This window comes from Rhea americana, unplaced genomic scaffold (assembly GCF_003343005.1).
Source record: "Rhea americana isolate MKP2758 unplaced genomic scaffold, rheAme1 scaffold_3, whole genome shotgun sequence".
NCBI classification, from domain to species: Eukaryota; Metazoa; Chordata; class Aves; order Rheiformes; family Rheidae; genus Rhea; species Rhea americana.
In genome coordinates this window covers 11,329,399-11,354,991 of record NW_028186423.1, presented here as the reverse complement: position 1 = coordinate 11,354,991, position 25,593 = coordinate 11,329,399, and the positions used below count along the sequence as shown (strand labels likewise).

Below are 25,593 nucleotides of genomic sequence, written 5' to 3'. Positions count from 1 at the left end.
AGTCAGCGACCCGCCCCCACCGCCGGCCGCCGCAGCCCCGGCGGCGCATGCGCGGCCGCCCGCCTCCCCGCGGCGGTCGGGGCGGAGCGACGCCCTCACCAGGGTGACCGCCGCGCCTTTTCCCGCGCTCAGCCGCGCGGCGCGGCGCGGCGTGACGCAGGAGAGGTGGGACTTCCTGCCTGGCGGTGCACGCTGGGAAATGTAGTGCGCGGGGCTGCAGGCSGCCGCCATGCTGACGGCGCGGACGTTCCTGAAGCGCACGCGGGCGGGCGCCGTGGTGAAGGTGGTGCGCGAGCACTACCTGCGCGAGGACATCCCCTGCGGCGCCGCCGCCTGCGCCCTCTGCGCCGCCCGCCCCGACGGCGCCGGCGGCCTCGAGGCGCGGCCCGGCGGCGCCGCCAGCCGCCTCTGCCCCGGCCCGCACTACCTCCTGCCGGACACCAACCTCCTCCTGCACCAGGTGAGCGGCCCGCGGCGTCCCGGGCTGCCCCAGTGGCCGGCCGCAGCGAGATGCGCGCGGTGGCGGCGCGGCGGCATTGCCGCCCGTGCCCCGCTGCCGCCGATCCCTGGACGGGAAGGGGGAGGGAGTCTCCTGTCTCCCGCCTTCGGTTCGGTAGCGAGGAGGCCTCCAGCGTCGCTGCGTACATCCTGGTTTTAGGCTGTAGCCTGTTTTTCTGCTTTCGCTGCCGGAACGGTAGGAATGAAAATCACTTCTTTTTTTCTGATCTGAGTACGGTCTGAGACAAAGGGAATGAATGGACTCTGAAGCAGTGATCAAGATCTTCAGACGGTTTTTTTTCCTGTCTCCCTAAACTTTCTTGAATGCCTCTTCTGCTCTTTGGAGATGGTTGTAGGCTTCAGTTCCTTACAGTATGATGTTGATCCTGCAATGATTGCTCCTTGCAGGAAGGGTGTCCTGCTGGACCTTGTCCTTACCAACAGAGAGGGGCTGGTTAGAGATGTGAAGGTTGGGGGCAGCCTTGGCTGCAGTAACCACGAGATGGTGGAGTTCAAGATCCTGCAGGAAAGAAGTAAGGCAACAAGCAGGATTACAGCCCTGGACTTCAGGAGGGCAGACTTTGGGCTCTAATTGAGATCTAATTGGTGGAGTCTCATGGGTTAAGCACCTACAGGGAAAGGGGTCCAGGAGAGCTGGCTAGTATTCAAGCATCACTTCCTCCAACCTAAAAAGTGGTGCATTCCTATGTGTAAGAAGTGCAGCAAAGGGGGCAGGAGACCTGCATGGGTGAGCAAGGAGCTCTTGGCCAAATTCAGACAGAAGAAGAAAATACACAGAATGTGGAAGAGGAGACAGGCTACTTGGGAGAATTATAGGAGTGCAGCCAGAGTATGTAGAGATGCGGCAAGGAAGGCTAAGGACCAGTTGGAATTGAGTCTTGCAGGGGATGTCAAGGACAACAAGAAGAGATTCTTCAAATACATCAGTAGCAAGAGGAGGACTAGGGAAAATGTGGGCCTGCTACTGAGTGGGACAGGGGCCCTGGTGACAAGGGATACAGAGAAGGCAGAGTTACTGAATGCCTCCTTTGCTTCTGTCTTCACTGCTAAGGGTAGCCCTCAGGAATCCCAGAACCTGAAGGAAAGGGAGAAAGTCTGGAGAAAGAAAGACTTTCCTTTGGTTGAAGAGGATGGGATTAGAGACCTTCTGGGCAGGCTAGACATCCACAAATCCACGGGCCCGGATGGGATGCACCCATGGGTACTGAGGGAGCTGGCGGATGTTGTTGCCAGGCTGCTCTCCATCATCTTTGCAAGGTCCTGGAGAACTGGGAGAACTGGAGAGGTGCCTGAGGACTGGAAGAAAGCCAGCATCACTCCAGTCTTCCAAAAGGGCAAGAAGGAGGACCCAGGCAACTACAGGCCAGTCAGCCTCACCTCCACCCCTGGAAAGGTGATGGAACAGCTCATTCTGGATGTCATCTCCAAGCATGTGGAGGAAAAGAAGGTGATCGGGAGTAGTCAGTATGGATTCACCAAGGGGAAATCCTGCTTAACCAAATTGATAGCCTTCTATAACGGAATGGCTGGCTGAGTAGATGAGGGGTGGATGTTATGTACCTTGACTGCACCAAGGCTTTCAACACAGTCTCCCATAACATCCTCCTGGGAAGTGTGGGTTAGATGAGCGGACAGTGAGGTGGACTGAGAACTGGCTGAAAGGCAGASCTCAGAGGGTTGTCATCAGTGGCCAGTTGGAGGCCTGGGGCTAGTGGTGTCCCACAAGGCTCACTATGCAGTCCCATCCTGTTCAACCTCTTCATCAATGACCTGGGTGAGGGGACAGAGTGCCTCCTCAGCAAGTTTGCTGATGACACCATGCTGGGAGGAGTGGCTGACACACCAGAGGACTGTGCTGCCATTCAGAGAGACCTGGAGAGCTGGGCAGAGAGGAACCTCCTGAGGTTCAACAAGGGCAAGTGCAGAGTCCTGCACCTAGGCAGGAATAACTCCATGCACCAGTACAGGACAACCTGTTGGAAAGTAGCTCTGTGGAGAAGCACCTGGGAATGCTGGTGGATGACAAGTTGACCACGAGCCAGCAATGCACCCTTGTGGCCAAGAAGGCCAATGGTCTCCTGGGGCACATTAGGAAGAGTGTTGCCAGCAGGTCAAGGGAGGTGATCCTGCTCCTTTCCTCAGCCCTGGGGAGGCCTCATCTGGAGTACTGTGTCCAGTTCTGGGCTCCCCAGGACAAGAGAGACATGGAGCTACTGCAGAGAATCCACCATAGGGCTACGAAGATGATCACCAGAGGGCTGGAGCACCTGTCCTATGAGGAACGGCTGCGAGAGCTGGGCCTCTTCAGCCTGGGGAAGAGAAGACTGAGGGGGGGATCTTATCAATGTGTACAAGTACCTGAAGGGAGGGTGTCAAGGGGATGGGGCCAAACTCTTTTCAGTTGTCCCCTGTGACARGACAAGAGGCAATGGGCAGAAATTGAAGCACAGGAAGCTCTGCCTGAGCGTGAGGGGGAATTTCTTCCCTGTGAGAGTGACTGAGCACTGGCCCAGGTTGCCCAGGGATGTTGTGGAGTCTCCTTGTCTGGAGATCTTCAAGGCCCACCTGGCTGCAACCCTGTCTACCATGCTCTAGGTGACCCCGCTGATCAGGGAGGCTGGACTAGATGATCTCCAGAGGTCCCTTCCAACCTTACCCATTCTATGATTCTGTGATCTCAAATGATAAGTAGAGGCTGCAGAAACATCGCATGCACAACAAAACCACCCTGGAAGCATGGCATAAGCTTTTCTCTGCTCTCCATCACTAATTCTGCAAAGGTTTGGGTCGAGACAGGTGGCAGAACTTAAGACTCTGAGACAGTGAATTCCCAACTTTGGTGTTTGACATTTATCTTTCTCCCACAGTTTCTGAATACATCCGTATGAAGTAGAATTGTCCGTGCAGACGTTGGAGGCAGAAAGCAATTCATGCTAGCATTGCTTTTTTAGGAGAGGTGCATGACACTCATGTTCTAACAGTTACCTGTCCCAAAAGCTGTAAGAGTTTTCTCCACAAAACAGCAAGTTCAGCCTGTTGTTATCCATGGACTTCTTATGTTCTGTTGACAAAGTTTGCCTATGCTATAGAGCAGTCTGTGAATGAGAATGTGCCAAGGTACATGGCCATGAGGCAGGGCAGCAGGGATTAAGAAATCTTAGTAACAGGAGAAACTAGTTTTACCTGGCAATTGGAACAGGACTGCAACAGTAAGACTTGGCCTGGTCATCCAGCTTGTACAGAGAATAACATTGAATGTCTTGCCCTATGAATATGTCTCTAAATCGTTTACATCATAGTGTTGTCCTCTGGAACATCAGAGGCAGAGAAGCTTGGCTTGTCATTGTTTTTTTTTTCTTTTAGCCATGCCCTTCAATGCGTTATTGCTGTCTCTGTTTTTTGGAGTTTGATTTGCACAGTTCCTTGATACAAACCCGGGAAATTAAGCACATATGTTTTCTCCGGACAAGAGCATGTAGCTTTGTTGTACGTTTGCCTTTATTGCATGCCRCTGCTATCAGGAGTTATGAAAAAGAAATGCTCTTCCTCAAAAAACTAGGGCTGCAAAAGGGGTAAAGCACAGCAAACAATTCCAGTTAATGCGTAGAAATGAAAATTGTGGCACAACAGTGGGGTTGTTTTTGGAGAAAATCAACGTTGGCTTTAAATAGTATCTGCCCACTGTTACAAAGTTTTGCGTTGCTCATGAAGACAGACAGTGTTTATATTCTGTGGGATTGCTGTCAGTTTGTGCATAGATATGTTTTGTTTACAGGAATTATTATTTGCAACAATGCAGTTCATAGGAACAAAATTTCTAGGGTAGACCAGTTCTTAATAAACTTGACTGGAGTCTTGCAGATGTTTGGGCTGCATTTGTGGAAGTCAGAGTGTGTTCTCATCTCACTCCAGCAAAATTCTTGTCACCAGGAGACTAGAATACTTGAAAGTTTTTCCTGCAAGCAGAAGGAAGCTGCTTAATATATTCTTCAGTTTCCTGTCAATGAAAGGAAAAGGAATAATCAGTGCATCTCATTATTCATGTTAGTTTTATATATTAAGAATCAAGCAAATATTTAAAGTCAAGTATTGGATGGAAATAAATAATGATTTTGATTTGTTTCCATTTTGTTCCTCAGATTGATATACTTGAAGATCCCGTTATTAAAAATGTCATTGTGCTACAGACAGTTTTACAAGAAGTCAGGAATCGGAGTGCGCCAGTATACAAGCGAGTTAGAGACATGATTGCAAACCCTGAAAAACATTTCTATTCCTTCACCAATGAACATCATCGGTAAGGTAGTGTGGAATGGGGTATAATAAAGCCATACCAATGGCCAGTAAAGGAAACTGGGAAACAGACTGGAAAATGTTAAGCTGGGTAAATAAAATTAGACCAAGACTTTTAAGGAATTCTGTTTGGAAATACTTGTTTGATCCAGGTGCTTTTTCGTTTTATAATTAATATAGGTATGCATATGTACATATGTAGATATATCTCCATATAATATGTATGCTTTATGTGTATGCATCTAATATATACATGTATATAGGAAAACAAAGTTAACAAAMATACTTCATTGTTTAATTGCAAATAGTAATAGAGATGATAGTCATAATCAAGGACAAAAAATAATTCCAGAGTGAAACAAATGATTGTCAGATCTTTTGCATATTATTTTTCACTTTTTCAGTGCTATCAAAAATATTTTACATGTTAGGAATGAGCTCAGAGTCAGGAACCACTGATTTTTTTTGTTTTTTTTTGTTTTCTCTTTTTCCATTTTGTAGAAACATCTTGATTTCTCATCTGCTTGACTATATTTGTTGGCCTGAATGACCAAGCAGTTAAACATTCTCTGACTTGAACTCCCAAGAGTATAAGAACAGTTATGCTGCATTATAACCAATGGGAAACTTTGAATTGTGAATGTCCACTGGTTAGCTAATAAGTTCAAAATATTTATAACCTTGTTATAGTTCCTATATTCAGCTATTACTGTGATAACATTTCAGCGTTGGAAGTAAATTTTTGAACCATTGCATTCATTTAATATCCTTCTTTATTAGAAAATGAAAATACTATTACTTGATCGAGATGCAATAGATCTGTGCCAAAAACCCTTGTAATCAATAACAGTTTTAGTAATTTTGGGGTTAGGCCTATAGTATAGCTCACTAAATTACTTTTCTGAAAATAATGCTTAGTGCTGAGTTTGAGTTGTACATGAGAAAGTGTACTTGCTCAGAATTATACAGAATTGTAATAGAATACAGCTTTGAGTCAGATCTGGGGAGCACATACCTGTTTTGTAGCCAACAGAACAAGCTTTTCTTGGAATCCTCTATAAGAGTTATTCCAACTGAGAATTTTGTTCTGCTCTGAGCTCTTTTACGTTAATGCCTGTCCATTTTATTGTCCCTTTTAAACATATCTCAATACTTTTAACTTTACCAGCTCAGTCTATCACAGGTTTCAAAAATCTTTGAGTCATTTGGAGTGACAGAAAGCTCTAAGGAATGAAGAAGCAATTAATTAGAGTTTATTTGTGCTCTCAAGTAGTTTCCACTGCTATTATATCATAGTTCTACCTAACTGTTTATTTTATGTTCCTTACAGTCCTCCTCAATCATCAGTGAGAAGATTTTATTAAAAATTAATACCTTTTTGTTATTTTTCCCAACTCTCCTGTTTCTTGACCCTTCCTGGGCCTGTAGAATGTTACACATATTATAAAAATGGGTACAGCGGTGGTTCTTGTGGCATCTCAGTCTTGTTTCCGTCTGAAAAACGTTTGTAACGATTGATATATGTAGATTTTTTTATTTCTTTTTTTTTGTTGTTGTTCTTTCTAGAGAAACATACATAGAGCAAGAGCAAGGAGAAACGTCTAATGACCGCAATGACAGAGCCATTCGGGTAGCAGTAAAATGGTACAGTGAACACTTGAACAAAATGAAAAATGAGGAGAAGATCCAAGTTATTTTCCTAACAAATGACAGGAATAATAAAGAGAAAGCTCTAGAGGAAGGGATAACTGCTTATACATGTAAGTAAAGTGGTGTATGGTTGTTTAATTTATTGCTGAGATATATAATCCCACTAGTGTCTTCAGACCTAAATCACATGCATATCTTGATTAAATATTTATGTGTGTACTTTTATAGGTGAGGAGTATATAAAAAGCTTGATAGCTAATCCTGATCTTGTAGACCGTCTTGCTTGTGTATCTGATGAAGGGGTATGTTTTTATTTTTTTATGTATAAAATAAGTGAATCATAAATGGTTTGCAGTATAACATTGGACTCTATTGGGGGCTACTAGTATCAGTTTAGACAGTGAAGACTCTGGACTTCATTACCAGTTTGACAGTTGAATCTTTGACATCTTGAAAGAAAGAGAAATATCGCAGCTGTTTTAAGAACTGCTTATATACCTATTAGAAGGTATCAGCTAGTTATTTTCAAAAAGCCGGGTGCTTTAGACAACTCTGATGTGAAGACAAARCAGTAACAATTGATTAAAAGCATGTAAGTGTTAGAAACAGTTGAACTAAAATGAAAACTACAAAAATCTGGATTGCAAATCATTTAGTTATTTGTTTTGTTATATGTTGTTTCAAAGCATGTGTTAATTTATTGTTTTTCAAAAGCATTTTCTGGCTTTTATGGTCACTTAAGTTGATAGAAGTGCAGGCTTCTGCTCACAAATTGTTTACTTCTTCTTCTATTTCTTTATGCGTCATAGTGGTCATAACTAAGGTTTATGTTTTCATATAACACTGACATAGCAGAAAACTAATCCTACCAAAAAAACCTGAAGGTTTATTCCATCAGAGCTAATTCTAACAAAATGGAGTGGGATATATAAGAGTGGGAGGAAAGTGGAGGGCTGAGCTAATATTTTTAGTGGTTACCTGAACTTCATTAAGCTTTAATGGATTGAATTTCTGCAAGGTTGAGTCACAGTAATATAATTGCATAATGTTTCATATAGCTACTCAAATTGTATACCATACGATCTACCATGCAGTACTCTGCTAATACTTTCTTTTGTTAAGTGTATGACGTAGAAAGTATATCCAAATAAACATAAAAGCTTATGTCACTTGTGGAGTATGTTTGAATAACTGCAAGCATCAGAAAAGAAGAGGGATTCCCAGAATTGTCATTCTTCTATGTTCTTTGTACTTTTATGCTTAATTAGAACAAAAAAAGTTACTACTTCATAGTCATTTTTGATTATTGTGGATATTCTTTGCTACTGATAGTTACGAATCTGAATTATGCTAGCTTGAGTTTCATGTTCATGAGCTCAGTTTTGGAATGACTRCAAATGCAATGGACTGACAAACTTTATTTTTTATTTAAAGAAAGAAATAGAGAGTGGAAAAATATTTTTTCCAGAACATCTTCCTCTTAGCAAATTACAGCAAGGAATAAAATCTGGTATTTACCTCCAAGGAACCTATAGAGCAAGCAGAGATAATTATCTTGAAGCTACTGTTTGGGTTCATGGAGATGCTGAAGAAAACAAAGAGGTGAGTTTTGCATTTTAACTTCACACTATGAACTTTAACTAGCCTTAGTAATGACTTAAAATATAATTCTTTCTTGGTAACATGTACTGTTAAAAATGAGTATTATAATAGTTTTTCCTCTTCCGTGTTTTCCTGCCATTGCTTCTTTCCTTTGTTTTTGTTTGTTTGGATATTGACTACTGAAATACGTAATATACACCTTTCAAGGGATATATTACACCTTATTTAAAAGGTGTACTTTGTTTTCAATTAAGTATTTGATAAATTAGAACTGAATATTAGTTATCATGACAGTTTTTTTTCAGTTGATCTGGATATAGCATTGTTTATTTCATTTTTAATTGGTTTTGAACTGTATTTGGAAAGGCAAAGAAACAATTTTGTAGGAGGATTTTCAGATGAACTATGGCAAGCACTGGAGGGTTCTTTTGCATTTTTTTCTTTTTATTTTAATGCCTAAGGATAAGTAGGATAGACTGCTCCCCTCCAAGCAGTCTAACCCTGTTTTCTGCTTACTGATACTGTTGCGCAGACACTATTTCCAGGCTGCAGCAGTTGTCTTCTGTTTCTGGTTGCAGCTGGAGCAGAAAGTCTTGCTCTCTGAAGTGTTCCTCTGGCTCTCCATTTCTTTTTTTCGTATCTCCCAGCAGTCTGTGGAGGACCCTAACGTGCCAAACTAGAAGAGTTGTCTGAATGAAAGAGGGAGTTGGGGGTGAAAGTAGGAGGAAATGTCTGGGGAGAACAACTGTTTCTATAGAGAAAATTGGAATACTGAAATAACACCAGAACAGAAAGAAACCTAGGCAGAGGGAAAAATGCATCTCAAACATGCCATAAAATGGCATGTTCTTTGGCATGTGCAGGGCTCATGTGTGTGTATTCTCATCTATTCTACTGCTTTGACTTGTGTCTTGTTACTGTTGTCTTGAATATTTGCATTTCATTATTTTATCTTACTATGTTTATTTCTAAAAAAATCCAGATAATTATACAAGGACTTAAACATTTAAATCGAGCAGTTCATGAAGACATTGTAGCTGTGGAGTTGTTGGCAAAAGATGAATGGGTAGCACCATCTTCAGTTGTCTTACAAGATGACAGCCAGAATGAAGATGACATTGAAAATGAAGAGGAGAAAGAAAACATTGTATGAAATAAATAAGAGGCTTTTCATTCTATACTCTGTCTGCCTTTTTCCCCCATTATCTCTCTTCTTTGTGGTATGAGTAAGATTTGTTGTCACAGAAAAGAGATGTTCTAGAGAGTTTGTTCAAATTCTTTAAATTTAGTAATTTTAACAAGAAAGAGAACTCTTATGTTAGTTTTCTTTAGTTACGTTGAAAGAGATATGAAATCCGCAGTACCTCAAGAGTGTTGAAAGGCTTTAGATTTATATATCTTTTATACTGATTCCTAAAAGCTATTGTGAGCACAGATTTTTTTTTTTTCTGGGAACTTATTGCAACTGTAAGGCTATAATAAGCATTTAAATATGGAGCTATGTATAAAAATATATAGTTTGTTATTTTAAGGGAAGAAGGGGTTAATCTATGTCATAAGGTCCCAAATTAATTTGTTAAACTACATGAACTCATGTAGCTGCTGAGTAGTAATTAAATAATCATGCAAAGCTATATGCTGATGCCCAGATTAGGATATGCTGAAATAGGAGCAGATGTTGTATCACAATGAGAATCAGCTTTTAAGGTGAATGCAAAAGCAACATAAATAGAATAAAAAATTACAGGAAGAATCAGTGAGAAAAGAAACTGGAGATAGTTGGAGGGTAARCAGAGACAGTACGAGATGTCATTTTTTCAGAGTCTTTTTTTTYCTGCCATTTTCTTCTTTGTTTTCTCATGTTAGGTCCAAAAATGTAAAAGTGAAAAACTCAAGATAGTAATGTTAAATACTACAAATATTAGAAGTTGTGCAAAGGACAGTGGGTGGGAAGGCATAGTTCTGCTTATGAAGTCATAATATACTTTATGACATTATAGCAATACATAATTCGTTGCCACTGTGGCTTGAGAAGTCTGCTGTAGTCAAACATGTTAACTTAATGAGTTAATACAGTTTTGTGTTTTTAACTCCTCCTACTAGTTGAAGGCTTCTGTTAACAAGAACATGCTGAGACCTACAGGAAAAGTAGTGGGCATTATAAAGCGAAACTGGAGACCATTTTGTGGCATGCTTTCCAAATCACAGATCAAAGAGGTAAGACAATATCAAGTAATTAGAAACGCAGAATTTGTTTTTTAAATTAGAAATTATTTTTTTCCTTTTTCTCTCTATTAATAGGCAAGGCGTCATTTGTTTACACCAGCTGATCGCAGAATTCCCCGCATTCGAATAGAAACCAGACAAGCAGATACATTAGAAGGACAAAGAATAATTGTTGCTATTGATGGTTGGCCTAGGAATTCCAGGTATCCTAATGTGAGTTTTCTTTTCTTTTTTTTCTTTTCTGAACTGTTACTTATCTGATTTTTTGCAAGGTGTTTGTTATTACCGGTAATACTGAGTAACTTCAAAGAAGTGTTGACATGAATTTTGATTTGTGTACCATTCTTTGGTGCAAATTACAGAAATCTCTAAATAATTTAGTTCACTTCTACCTCTTCCCCTTCCCTCCTCCCACCCTAAAAATAACCCAGCTATGCTTTATCACACTTAGAAAGTTTGGTCCTCAAATTCTGCAGTAAATATATATGTGCTAACTAAGGTACTTTAAAAAGGACTAGGGACTGCCTTGTTTTAGCCTGGATTCCTAGAAATGAGGCTTCTGCTCTGGCTCTGTCTGCTCATCCCACACAGCGTTCAGCATCCTGGCAAGTACACATTGGCCACATTCAGTTAAATTGCCAATGGAGCAGAGTTATAGATAATTAAGTTCTTTAAAGTTTTGTGTAAATAAACAGGAGGATAGAAGAGAGAGCAAGGACACTCATTCATTCATTTCAGTTCATTGATGAATAAGAATTAGGTTTTGAGTGGGTACTCGTTGGCTAGTCTACAAGTACATAGCTTATAATGAATCTCTTGTGTATTTAGAGGTATGGAGGGAACTTGGAATATTTGGAAAAATTGTTAAGGCAAGTGCAGCATTGCTGCAGGGGATGAGAGACATGAGGAAGGAACTAGTATTAATGTGGTATTTGGGAGTAGGGTGTATGACAACACAAATCCATAGAAAATTAGACTTTATTTGTTCTCTTGCTTATGGAATTATTTTTTTTCCTGGAAAAACTGAATTGCCATTTTTACAATCTTTATTTTATCTGTGGAGAATTTAAGACTATTTCCAGGGAAAGAGTCAGTAAATTTTAGAGAGGGAAATAAAAAGTTCAGACTTACTGAGTCAGTTAAATATTTAAAATGAGAAAGTAACTGAAGAAGAAAAGATGATTCCTACTGTGTAGTTTAACACAGTAAAAGCCTTTTGGGATTATCATCTCAAATAATTGTTTGAGTGCTCAAATATTTAGTCTGGCTTGACATGCATACGTATATATATTGTTTCTTAGGGTCATTTTGTAAAGAGCTTAGGAAATGCTGGAGATAAAGAGACTGAGACAGAAGTTCTTCTGCTTGAACATGATGTTCCCCATCAACCTTTCTCCCAGGCTGTCCTTAGTTTCCTACCAAAGATGCCATGGAGCATCACAGAAGAGGTAATGAAACTCATTTTTAAAGTATTGTAATAATTACTATGCCACCTTCTTCAAGTGGAACTATAGGTTTTTTTGACATTCCTGAAGATGACTGTGCAATGTAAGATCATCTCTAAGAGTTTTTCATCTTGCTAGGTATCTTCTCTAACCAAATGCAGCAGTCCATATGTTATCACTAAATATTCTGAGGTAATAAGATATCCTGGTATAATCCGATAAAGTATTTAGTCAAACAAAAAGAAACTATATAAAAATCAGAGTTGTTAAAGTTGCTGTTTGTAAAATAGCTTGTTTTGAATGCTGTAAGTGATTTTATCCTCAGTAACTTAAATATGCAAAATGGTTGCTTTAAAATGTACAAAAAATACCATCATGGAACTTTCTTTGAACCTGGAAACTGATGGAGGGTTTTATCTTTCTAACATTAGTTGTATAGAAGTTAGTGGTCTAGTCTTAAAATACTTATCTGGGATCTTTTAGTTTCCGTTGTACAAAGGTAAATCCCTCCAAAGTGCAGTTCCTTTCAACTGTCCTAGACATATAAGCCTTTGACAGTTAAAGTTAGTTGAGAGAAATCACATCCAGAACAATTTGTTTAACTTTACATCAGATTCAAAATTTCACTTAAAATTTCTTGGTCCTGCTGATTCTGAGACCAAGAAAATACTATGTTCTGTTCTATTTCTCCTCCTGTTTACTGTTAAATAAAACAAGTTTCAGTGCTCAAGATCTTACATCTTTCTTAGATTTTCCTATCGCTGTGCAATTTCATTTTATAAGTAAGTAGTAATATAAATTCTATCCTAAAACTAGCATACCTGAATTTTTTAGTTGTTTTGGAAAAACTTATCAGAAGTACCTTTCTCAAATGATGATTTTTGACTTCGATTATATAATATAGTCTTTTAACTTATTTTTTCCTTTTTTTTAATTCCAGGATATGAAATACAGGGAGGACTTAAGGCAGCTGTGTGTCTGTAGTGTAGATCCTCCTGGCTGTACAGATATTGATGATGCATTACACTGTAGAGAATTAGAAAATGGAAATCTGGAGGTATTTTGTTTTCTTATCAAATGAGACATTATTTATTCTTCCAACAATGCAGCAGTGACAATAAGAAATGACACAAGCAAAGCTCCAGATAGATTGTAAAAGAGATTAATGATGTTTGCCCAGTTGTGAGATAGGAATAAATAGAGTTGACTTGCATTAGACAAGTGTCAAAGTGTGAGAATTAAATCTGTCTTCTGAATTTACCCTGCTTTCTGTCTATTTGGTATGAGAATGTGACATACTCAGCTAAAGCTGTAAATAAATTCTATAAATATGGCCATCTACAGCGAGGATAAGGAGTCACCAGAAGAAAGAGTGGAGCTACTGCTGTAATATTACTGTAGAAAAAAATGATTTTAAGACAGTCATGGAATTATTTATTTCACTCTTGAAATTTCCCCTCCCGCCCCCCCCCCCCAAAAAAAAGAAAGAAAAAAACACAGGGAGATTAGTTGGACCTGCAAGCAAGAGGAATTACATTGCTAATGAATGTAATAAATGTAACTTCTCACTAAACATATGCATGCCTTATTGTTTCAACTATTTTTTAATATAGATAAAATATAACTTAAATATTCCTATAACTAGGAGCTGCTGCAGGTAACTGGTAAATTGGATTGTAAATAGAGATTTTTAGAAAGGTTCTTCCATGTTGAGAGTGATTATTTTTTTCCTCCTTGTTTCAAAAAATACATAATGTTATGCTGTTTGTTTGTTTGTTTTAGGTTGGTGTACATATTGCAGATGTCAGTCATTTTATTCGACCAGGAAATGCTTTGGATGAGGAATCAGCAAAAAGAGGAACAACAGTGTACCTGTGTGAAAAAGTAATTGSTTTTTATATAAAGGATTTTTAAAATAAAGAGGTTGAGTTTTTTCTTTCTTTTATTTTCATCTCTTGGGAGTACAACCATTATCTCCAGCCTAAAACAGTAGAATCAAAAACCAGTAGAATTTAGGCTGCACTTAATTTGCATACTGTTCTTATCAAAACAAATGTGCTTTCTGTCAGTCAGACTCCTCAGCAAATGGGAGAAATACTATTATTTTTAATAGAAAATATCCCTTTTGACTCCTAGGTTTGAAGCATGTATAACATATAGTTCTAAAACTAGACTACTAATGTTTTAATATGGATCTGAAATTGTAAAAAGAAGTGATCTTGTTTTGCCCTTTCCATAGTCTTTTCCTGTGATAGCTAAATCTCTCTTGGTGCCTATGATTTATATACATTTCAGTTGTACATTTAGTCCTGTTTACTATAACTTATTTCTCACAGACCACATTTTCTCTACAGGAATATSCTTACTAAACCAATTGATAATTAAATGGATCCTGGAATGAGTTTCCTCTAATGTAGCATACTTCTTTCAGAAATCTGAAAATATATTTATCCTTATTTTCATGATGAATAAATCAGTTACATTGTTTCTGAACTTCTATTGTGTTGTCATGTAATTAAAAAAATAACAAGTCACGCTTTTTATCCTTTTATTTTGCAGAGAATTGATATGGTTCCAGAGTTACTTAGCTCCAACTTGTGTTCCTTGAGATCTAATGTGGACAGGTATTTGATCCATACTTAGATTCTGACAAGAAACTTCAAATGTGTATGTGGGGATTTTAACAGATATTTTCTTCTCATAGGCTTGCATTTTCATGTATATGGGAGATGAACCATAAGGCTGAAATTCTAAAGACCAGATTTACAAAGAGTGTTATTAATTCCAAGGTTAGTCACATTAATAATACTATCTTTCTAAAAATAACCTAGATACATTTTTACAAGAGCAGTATGGAAAAGGAAAGGGAAAGGGAAAGGGAAAGGAAAGGAGAAAAAACCTTGATGCTAAGGTTTCCTTCTTTCTCTTGATTGATTGATTTTCTTGATTGATTGATTTATATTTTCTTAGAATTAGAAAATGACTCTTAAATCCTGAAATATAACAGATGTTTAAAAGAACAGGAAATATTTTTGTGGAGTTACTTTGCTATGAAATTAAGTGTAAATCTGTTGATATACATTGGACCTGGTTTATATATACCAAGTAGCCATAATTTTTCAGTTAAAAACAGTGGAATCTATAATCTTCTTCATTATTCAATTATGCATTATGCTGCCTTTATTTTTTTTTCTCTTCAAGGCATCTCTCACATATGCTGAAGCACAGATGAGAATTGATTCAGCAGGCATGAATGATGATGTTACTACCAGCTTACGTGCACTAAACAAATTAGCAAAAATTTTGAAGAAGAAAAGAATTGATAATGGGTAATCTATTTATTGTCTCTGTTACCTTTTATTTACTTTCTTTTCTAACTCTCTATTGTTGTCAGACTTTATAATGTTCTTTTATGTCCATTTTCCAGTAAAAAAACACTTGAAAAGTTTTTTTTGCCTTTTTGATTTGCATTTGTTTGCAAATTCCCTCTAAAATATAAACTGAGAATGCTAACTTTTCCTTTTTGTGGCAAAACAAATCAGGAACATGGATCTCATGTAGTCATTATAAAAACACAACCAGAGGAGTAGCATTTTAAATTTGAGAATTTAGCTGACTATGATGTAGACCAACACTGTAGTTTCTGCTAATCTGAACACTAATTTTAAATATTTATTTTAAATTTYTGCTGCTAATATTTTCATATTAAATTCTGATGTTGTGCACAGGCCTGCAACCTAGCTGCCATTTCTGCTTTGTTGTAATTCATTGATTCCACTTACTCTCTTCCAGAGCTTTAACACTTTCTTCACCAGAAGTTCGTTTCCACATGGACAGTGAAACTCATGATCCCATCGATCTACAAACTAAGGAGCTTAAGTATGCCCTTTTATTTTCCTCAGCTGGTTAATTTGGGGCAGGGAGTTAACTAGAAGGAAAGGGGTGTTTGAGCAGCTACTTTGCACTAAGGGTATACAAAGTTTATGTAAATAGTGCAGGACAACAATCCTAGAAGAGTCAGTCCTGTGTGTTTTACACTATTTATGAAGTATATAAACTGGTAAAATCTCTTACTTCACAAGCCTTAACTGTGTGCTTTAAGCTTAAGTCTTTACTACTGATTTAATGGAATACTAGATTCTGTACTCCTGCCATCCCACTGAGTTATCTGTGATACTCTTCTAATGTTATTACCAAAGGAGAGGAAATAGAATCTGGTGTTGTGGAGCATAGAAACCATAAGAATGACAGAGCACTTACTGCACATGTGCAGCATGATACAGAGAATCTTAGAAAGGAGTTTGGAAAGGGAGCTACTAATTCAAATTTTTGACGCTAGATACTTATTTTCTCTCAGTACTACTCAGTTTCTGTGCCGAAATCTACCCTCCATTATCAGTACTTTCATAACTTATGCTGTGCAACATGTTGCTTTTAAACTTAATATACTTAATATTGAAGCAGCACTATTAGATTGCTTAAGCAGAAATAAAGAGGCATATCTGATGGTGTCTGTGGAGAGAGCAATGCCATTTTAAAGTGCACTCTAATATAATTTGTGAATTTTTTGAGTATTTCTTTGCATTTTTTTATTCTGCCTCCCAGTATTTGAAACTTAGTAAATATTTATGTTATGTTTTTGTGCTTAAAAATGTTTGCCTACTTGTACTGTATAAAAGTTCAAAGACATGAGTTTACTGTTTATAATATTGTCAAGATGAGGAAGTTTTTCTTCATTAAGCACTTAAAGCAAATACATAATTCAATGCTTTTCTAACAATACAATTTTTTTTCTATTGATAGAGAAACAAATTCCATGGTTGAAGAGTTCATGTTGCTTGCCAATATCTCTGTAGCACAAAAAATATATGATGAGTTCTCGGAGTTTGCCTTGCTCCGAAAACATCCTGCTCCTCCCCCATCAAATTATGACATACTTGTGAAGGCAGCAAAGTCTAAGGCAAGTTTTTACTATACTAATGAAGTGAGTTAATTATGAAAAACTGTGTTTTCTTTATGATTAGCTGCTTTCCAAAGAATAAGTGTTGGAAGGTATTAAAGTGTATCCGCTATATTTTGCGACCTTTAGTACTTGCAGCAAGGCATCTGTACGTCAAGATGAAAGGATCAATCTTGTGCTTTTTAAAGATCTTAGGTAAAGGAAGCAAAACACTCTTTGAGTCTCTTGTATTGTAGCTGTTGTGTGCTTTGAAAAGTTTATCTTCTCCAAGCCAGATACGCTTTAAAAACCTGCTTTGGTTCCGTGTACACTATTGATCCACTTAAACTGTTCAGTTACATCAAATAACATGTCTCAGTTAAAGTCAGGAAAYAGGAAAATGTATTCAGATGTGTTTATAGTTCCTGTCCTCTCTTTAGAACAGCTAGAGGCTGTTATAACATGAAAAAAAGTCTGATTTAATTACAAAGCCTGAAACGGAACATAATTTTTCCAGTTTCAGAATTTTTCTATATGAGTTTCCTTGTGGTCCTCATTTGAGCTAAACTGTCAGAGTAGGTTAAAGATTATGCATTAATAATTCTTTTCCTTGAAACTCTATCCCCCACCACCCTTGTTTTCTTTTTTTCTACCTCTTAAGTATAAGAGAGAAATTTCTAAATTTTAACACTATATTTTAAACAAGCAAAACCCAGACCAGTTCACTTTCCCCTGATCTGTACCTGGAATAATGATTTCATTTCTAATCTGAAAATGATTTCAAGAAGTACTGTTTTTCTCATCAGCCTAAATTTCTCTGCCTAGAAAACGTCCTTTAAATAAATCAAAGTTACTTTTAACTTCTCCTCATTGGACAGAACCAACACAATTGAGTGGTAATATACTCTATTTTGTTATGCCTTATTGGTAAACATTCAGTTATTTTACCATAATAAAAACATACTTTGATCTGTAGATCAATCTTTTGTTGTCAGTGGTGTACATGAAGGAAAGCTACTGACCTTGTGAAACTGACTCTGTGGGACTGGAAATTAAAAACGTGTTTTATTTTCAAACTCTCTGTACTTTGTCAAGGATCACTGGCAGATGTGGAAAGAGCTTTATATCGTGTATTAACAGTTTTACAGGTCACTTTTCTGCGTACATGTTTTAAAACTTTTGTGGCAGAAATACAAGAAGATTGATTAGCTCTTATGTTGTACTTGGATGAAAATCTTAGTGTGTGATACAAATGAAATAGAATTGTGGGTCACTCATAGTTTTACCATTTATTATTATTGCATATCCTTTCTGATTTAGTATTTAGAAAAGAGATGAAAAAAACAAGCTAAAGGAAATAATAAGTATAAAGTTATTCTTAGTTCTGAACTGCTGCCTTTTTTGAGTTTCTGGACTATTGACTTAGCCTTCCACTGTTTGTATAGAGCACTAATGAAAATGAGGGATAGGTATGTGCATAGGTGTGGGGTTTTTTGTTTGTTTTTTATAATGCCATTCCATTAGGTTGCTGTCTGTGCTTCAGAATTTATCTGGTTGATACCTGTGCTAAGTAACTGCTATGATCAGCAGTATGTATTTAGCTGTTGTACTGCTGCTTCTACTCTGTTAATATTTACCAGTAATGCCTGACTCACTTTCTTCCCTGCAGAATTTGGAAATTAAGACAGATTCAGCAAAGGCATTAGCTGAGTCTTTAGACAAAGCTGAGTCTCCTGCTTTTCCATACCTAAATACACTGTTGCGAATTTTGGCCACTCGATGCATGATGCAAGCTGTCTATTTCTGTTCTGGAATGGATAATGATTTTCATCACTATGGTTTAGCATCACCTATTTATACACACTTTACCTCACCCATCAGAAGGTACCTCTATTTAACAAAAGTTTCAGAGGACAAAAGAGAAAAGAGAAAGTGATTTATATGTTAAGAAATACTATTTTAAACTATGTTGTTTTCCATTTAAAAAGAAATGCTATTTCTGTTTAGTTACTTAAAGTTCTTCAGTTTTGGATTGGAGAAGCAATGGCTTACATGGTGTTCTGTCTTCATTTAAGTCCTTCGGTACTCTTAAGTTCACTGTAGACTATTCCTGATAAAGATAAATAAAGACTCACAAGTTAAAAACGAATGAGCAATACATCCCTAATATATATTTCTCTGGCACAGAAGTGCATTTTGGACCACTTAGAATTAAATAAGTCAACAAGAGACTGAGGCAGATTTTGACCAATCATTTTTAAGTGGGAACTGTGTTGCAAAATATTATCATAATGTAAACTTGTAAGGAGATTGCACTTGACATATAAAAGCAATGTTAATTGGAAACTTACTACTTCTCTGAGACATTATAATGAAATTTCATATAAGTATGCATATTAAGGTGCCTCTTTAAAATTTGATTGTTTTTTTTTAACGAAGAAATAGCTAAGTTTAAATAAAATAATTGTCATTATATTTTGTTCATTAGAAACATTTCAAGTTAAATCTCATATGTGGAATGAAATTCCTATGCAATATTTGTGGAACTTCTAAGTGTCCTTATTTTAAATTTCAGTTACTAACAGAAGTGTTCAAAGGTTCCTGGCTCAAGTTTTGTAACAAAGGTTACCTAATCAGGAAAATTAAGTGAAATTATGCTTCAAAGAGCTGTAGTATTGAAGTACCATTCTGCATTGATTTTGCCTAACTAATGTGAAGAGAGAGAGTGGCTTAAGCTGCCACAGTAAAACATCATTCTTGAGTCTAAAAATCAAGCTTTGTTCCCTCTTTGTAAACCTTCAATAATACAGGCTCTAGTGCTAGAACGTAGAAATTCTTTACTATTAGGTGAAGAAAAAAGCAGTACAGTCCGTTCTGTCTCAGTAGAGAATATCCCTTGGTCAACAAAGAGAACACGATCTTGAATTAATACAGAGAGTTAGCAGCAGACTATCAATATTACAATGGCTTTTTGGTCTATACCATCTATGAGAACTTAATAATGTTTAGGGTATTTTTGGTTGTTTTTTGTTGTTTTTTTKTTGTTGTTGTTTTTTTTAAGACAGCATTTTGATGCGTGATCAATCATTTAGTCTGTTTTTTGCAGGTATGCTGACATTATAGTACATCGACTTTTGGCAGTGGCTATAGGAGCAGACAGTACATACCCAGAACTTACAGATAAACACAAACTGGCAGATCTCTGTAAAAATCTCAATTACCGACATAAAATGGCTCAATATGCACAAAGAGCATCTGTTGCATTTCATACACAGGTAAGTAGTTCTGAGATGTGGGGATTAACTGTGGAAAATTCATGTTGTTTTTAAAGGAAGGGAGAAGAATATTGAGTCATAGCAATTGCATTGTTTGTTACATGGCAATAACAAATCAAGTCTGCAGGAATGATTAAGAATGTAAGTGCTGTTTCTTTGGGAAAAAGCTTCAAAATTACAGTGCTAGTTCTGAAAAAATAAGCATAATGGCATCTTGAGAATTCTTTTTACTGTTTCTTGTGAATATTACAAATGCTTAACAGTGCAATGGTATTATAAAAAGCTTATAAAATCATTTGAATTGCTTTAATATGTTTTGTAATGATCACTCATATAATTTGTATTTGCTCATGAATGTTTTACTTTCATAGGCCAATACATTTATAATCTGTGAGAGAGTGTTACAGTGTTCATATAGATGATTTCTGTTCTAGCTGTTCTTTAAAACCAAAGGAGTGGTGAATGAAGATGCATATATATTATTTGTAAGAAAGAATGCAATTGTGGTCCTGATTCCCAAATATGGGTTAGAAGGAACAGTCTTTTTTGAAGAAAAAGATAAGCCAAAAACAAGGCTTGAGTTCAACAGTGAGGTATGTTTTATAGGTTTTATTATTAATTAGCTTTATTTCTTGATTTGATAACTGATCAGAATGACTAAAATCTGTTCTATCTGGCTTTGGAGGGTAGTAGTCTTCTGTAAATAAAAGTTTATTAAATAAATCCGTAAGATGGCTTAAATAAAAATCTAAAGGAAGAATGGGTTTCTGTAAGGCAGGTATCAAGGTAAGTATTGATAATACATGAATAACATAGCATATATTATTCAGATAGGTCTGAATAATATATGCTATGTTATCATGAATAACATAGCATATATTATTCAGATAGGTCTGAATAATATATGCTATGTTATTCATATAAATAACATAGCATATATTATTCAGATAGGTCTGAATAATATATGCTATGTTATTCATATACTATCACATATACTATGTAGCAAGACACATTGGACATTCATGACTATAATTTGTCTTAATTTCTATTAGCACGTTACATTAAAAATACTTATTTGTATAAAAATAAGATATGATGTAAGCAGTAAGTTTGTTTATATAAAGTTTCAATGTTTAGGTACCATCACTTACTGTGGAAGACACAACATTCCATGTATTTGACAAAGTTAAAGTGAACATCATGTTAGATGCTTCTAACATTCAACATCAGAAAATTCGCATGGTATTGGTAGAACCAAAGGTAAGCACAGGTTTTGTGACTCATTGGAATAAATTACCTGTCAGTAACCTTACATTACAATTGAAGATATAACTTAAATATATATTTAGCAGCAGAGCGTAGCAATTGCTTTATATCCACTCTCAACAAAACAGATCTGCTTTCACTTCACAGACTTCTGAAAACAATGTAAGCTTCTAAATGAAATTTGCCTTCTGGGTGCATCAGGGAGATTCCAGTGATGGGAAAGACAATGATTTGCTAAAGTTTTGCTGAAGAGCTCTCTTGAATTTCACAGTTCTCTTTCCCCCCCCCCCCCCCTTTTTTTTTTTTTTTTTTTTTTTTTTTTAAAGTAAAAACTCGGGACTTTTTTTTTGGTTGTTGTTGTTGTTGTTCCAGTAAATTACTGTGTAACTGTGGTGGTAACTCAGACTTCTGAGGGCATCCAGGGAAGTCTGTATAAATTGCTGGTTCTTTGAGGAGGTATATAAATGTCAGTCCTTTCTTTATAAGATCCTAATACTATATCTCTATGGTGTTAACTGTTTTAGAGTCTAGCTGCTTCTCTGTGTAGGTAGAGTCTGTTTTCCACTTATTTCAAGTTTTTACAGTTTCTGCTAAATCTACATCTCTTTTTACTACGCAGTGTCCTCAACTACATGTTGAGGCTCTCTCTGGTCCTGTGCTTGATACCAGCAGAACTTTAAAAAAATGCTACAATGGGGACTGTTTTAACCTAACAGTCTGCATTTCACTTTTAAGGTCTGCTTTTGCGTCTTTCTCATTCCACAGCTACCACTTCCTTGTAAGCACTTGAACAACTGAAAAAGCACTGTGCAATACCTGATGCAAAAGAAGCGTTGGCAATAAATTAATGGGATGGGGTGCTGTTTGTTATACAGAACACTCCCTGTTTTTCTCCCAGGTATTGCTTCAATTTAGGGTTCTACCTGTGATAGTTTTATGATGGCAGACCTCTTTTTTGGATGACTACTCTAAGAATTTGTTGATGTTGAGATGGTCTTTGAATTTTCTTGTACAAGCCTTCTAGAAGTTTTATCAGGATAACTTAAACTATTTAATTTCTAAAATATATATAGTTTAAGCTAAAATTTTGATTAACCTTTTCCTGACTTTTATTTCTATTTTACTGTAGATACTAGGAAGAGATGTGCCTGCAAATCCAACTACAGAGACAAGTGTCAGCAATGAACCAGAGAAAAAGAAAAAGAAATTACAACAATAGTTGGATATATAATAGCTAATAAAAAGTCATACATGAATTGTTTGTATTTACATATTTTCCCTTACGGACAAACTGCCAGAAACTGATTTTATGTTTACTGTTAAATACRTATTTTAATAATTTGTAGAACTATAGATTTTTTTAAAGTGTTTTTTACAAGCACATGTAAGAATGCAAGAGCACATTTGTTTTCAAGTATGTCCATAGTTTGTCTTATGGATGAAAATAAATGTTTCTGAAAGTGAAGAAATATTCCCAGGATTTTCAGTTTGTGTGTTTTAATGTGGCATTAAGTATCTGTATGACCTAAAAAATGTAGGGTGGGTGGGTGGGTGTCAAAATCAGTTTCATGGAAACTTCCACTACTAATGAAAGAAACATTCAAGAATTAGTTTGCTGCATTCAGTAGAACAATTTTTGCTGTAACTTTATTCTCAATGCCAGTTACTTTGTAATAAGAGAAACTCTTTGACTTCCAAGAAACAGTCTGAAAGCAGCAGCCTTCCTCCTATAGTAATGCTGCAAACCATTAGACTTTGGCTAATGCTCAATAGTTTCTCATTATTTTTTGCCAGCATGCTCAGAGGGGTAAGATTCAGTGTTCAAACCACCAAACAAAAAAAACCCACCCATCTCTGCTGTTAAAGAATATTGGACTGGGGCTGCCTAGAGTTAATCGCTTAGCATTAGTAGCTAAATTTACTGAAGTCTTAGACTACCACCACCAAGGCTACAGCCAAGGCCAGCTGCAGCCTGCTTTTACAGAAGAAATATTTTTAACCCTCATATATAACTACTGCAAAGAAAACCTAGAGGAACCCCTCCCAGCAGCAGAGGGTGCCAGTAGGCCACAAGAAAATGAGTAAAAAGTTGCAGAATTGGTGAGCAGGAGTCAGACTATGGGAAAGGGGCTTTGCGATCAGGTTGCAATGTGATAAACAGAAGAACTGGTGTGTGGGGGAGGTCCCTCACCAGCAGCACCAGCTCAAGCTGTCATTACTGTGCATGTGTCATTACTGTGCATGTGCCATTATAATTTCTTTCACTTTGGGCTTCAGACTTCTGTCTTGGCAGGAATGTAGGGTCAGAGACCCTGTTATGGGGGCCAAGAAGCCTAATTTTCTGTAACATCTACCACAGCAATACTCAGTCTCTCTCATGTCTGTATCCATTGTTCACTATTCTTCTGTCAATCATTTAATACACTGCTTTGATCATGATTCATCTGAGGAAGCTAACTGAAAGTATAACCTTCAGAAGGAGAAAGCAAGAATCTCCTTACTAGGCGTGTCATATTATGTGACAGCACGCTCCTCCCTCCCCTCTCCCCACCTCTCCATAAACAGCACATGGGCAGGGGCTGACTGAGCATGCGCCAGCTAAAATCATCTAGTATGCAGATATGACCATGAGTCAACTATCTTACCCCATAAATTGGGGGGGGGGGGGAGGGCAGCCCAGAGCCCACTGAGCTCTCCTGCACGGCAGCAGGCTGCACTGCACAGTCTCCTCTTGAGCATGGACGCCTCTCAAGGTTACTCCTCGAGGCCAAGAGATTCCTTACCCTCGACAGATCCTCAACAAGTTGACTAACAGCACGCAGAAGCTTTGCAAACTTTGCTAAGTCACATCTCAGACTGATGGTACAAATAATTCTTTAGATACAAACCACTGACCAAGTCTGAGACTAAGATTGGATCCAGCTGCACCCACAGACTCCTCTGAGGAGGAGTTTGGAAGACAAAGGGGTCCATTCAACCTCACAGCTCAACAGGAGAGTCTCCCTGACACTTTCATCTGACCCTTTCCTCCATACAGTAAATAAACAAGTGAACCTTGCCATCAAATCTTGTTAAATCACTTTATCTACCATTTATCTCAGTAAGTCATATTGCTGCTTCTGAGTGAAGCACATCACTCATCTGCAATATTATGTATTCAGTTTCTGAGGAAAAAACCAACCGAGTTCAACAGTTGGCAAAAGTAACCTTACAATAATTAACTGTAACTGTACCCTTCTGTAACCAAGCCCAAAGTAAAGTGTGTTAGTTTCCACCCTTATCATTTAAGGCAGTTTATTGGACAAATTGGACAAAGACCATCAATTTCAGGAAGGGCACACAAGTAAAGTTKTGGTGATGACTCTAGCATACGTTGCCAAGACAGGTAGTTGCACTTCACTACTTAGAATTTCCCGAAAAATGAAGTTTTTATGCCTTGGTCATACATTACAGTCAAGCTGGTTCATCTAGCTACTTGGTCACAACTTAATCATAAGACATTTTTTGTGCTGTGAGGTGAAGACTGAAGTAATTTAAGAGTGCTCCTAGACCTAGCGTTGAACTCCCACCACGGCTATTTGGGAGACCAAGCTTTCTTCAAGGTAGCAACTACAGAGTTCTGAAAGTTAATTTCAGCTAACTATCCTCCAAATTGCTTGGAATTAAAACAGTTTTCATTCTAGGTTCAGCACCACAGATCTACTCCTCTGCTAGTGCCAATTCCTAGCTCACACTGCTAAGAAACTGCAATCTCAGATATTACAGATTCTCATCAAAATTTTAAATCAAGAATCTCGTGAACTTTACACTAGTAACTCATTCCTCAGTGGCTTCTTTAATCAACAGCTTAAAGATGATCACTATACAGCAATACTTGGCAACATTTACTCAGTTCACTGCTGGCGTTATAAAAAAAAAAATTGATCAGATTTATAAAGTAGTTATTTATAAAGGCATCATAAGGAGACAATTAGCATGTTTAATTGATTGCAACAGAAAAAAAAMACACCCTATAAAATACATTTCTGAACCCTGGCACCACTATCCTGAAAAGCTTATTCTGGCACTTAAAAGTAAAATTTAGTTTTAAGAAAAATATATGGAGCATTGTATCTATAATTGGCATTGCACTTTGAATTCAACACCATAAGTATGCTAAACCACTATTGAACTGTTTATACTGGAGAAAAGCTTGCTGGATACTGGAGATCTTTTTGCCTGTTCCATATCTCTCTTGCTGTTCCCAATGCCCCTACCCACCCTCCCCACACCCACACACACTCAAACACACCCATACACATTACAGGCAACATGAAAATGAAAGATGCTGCAAACTAGCACCACACTAATTAAAAACAACCTAGGTAAGCAAGACAGG

At 37.4% G+C, this 25,593-nt stretch overlaps 2 protein-coding genes across 4 annotated transcripts in view; one reads left to right on the top strand and one right to left on the bottom strand.

Moving 5' to 3' along the window:
• PIBF1 (progesterone immunomodulatory binding factor 1) overlaps window positions 1–574 on the bottom strand; it is a 126,175-nt gene extending 125,601 nt beyond the window's left edge. For all 3 annotated transcript variants that reach the window (XM_085309499.1, XM_085309501.1, XM_085309500.1), the window contains exon 1: window positions 446–574. The gene's annotated coding sequence lies outside the window, so the exon portion shown is untranslated. The remainder of the gene's footprint in view (window positions 1–445) is intronic.
• DIS3 (DIS3 exosome endoribonuclease and 3'-5' exoribonuclease) lies at window positions 181–22,684 on the top strand. The gene is made up of 21 exons (XM_085309498.1): window positions 181–460; window positions 4,659–4,816; window positions 6,379–6,572; window positions 6,691–6,764; window positions 7,897–8,064; window positions 9,047–9,211; window positions 10,168–10,281; window positions 10,366–10,503; window positions 11,592–11,738; window positions 12,676–12,792; window positions 13,518–13,619; window positions 14,295–14,359; window positions 14,440–14,524; window positions 14,937–15,064; window positions 15,528–15,614; window positions 16,539–16,695; window positions 18,344–18,558; window positions 19,781–19,949; window positions 20,384–20,542; window positions 21,087–21,209; window positions 22,345–22,684. The coding sequence occupies exons 1-21, from the start codon at window positions 230–232 to the stop codon at window positions 22,432–22,434; spliced, it is 2,886 nt and encodes a 961-aa protein (XP_085165624.1). The 5' UTR covers window positions 181–229; the 3' UTR covers window positions 22,435–22,684.
• The last annotated feature ends 2,909 nt before the right edge of the window (window positions 22,685–25,593 follow it).

Coding starts and splice junctions, on each gene's coding strand:
- DIS3 (XM_085309498.1), top strand. CDS start 230: ATGCTGACGGCGCGGACGTTCCTGAAGCGCACGCGGGCGGGCGCCGTG. Junction 10,504..11,591: donor GGAATTCCAGGTATCCTAAT/GTGAGTTTTCTT, acceptor ATTGTTTCTTAG/GGTCATTTTGTAAAGAGCTT. Junction 11,739..12,675: donor CATGGAGCATCACAGAAGAG/GTAATGAAACTC, acceptor TTTTAATTCCAG/GATATGAAATACAGGGAGGA.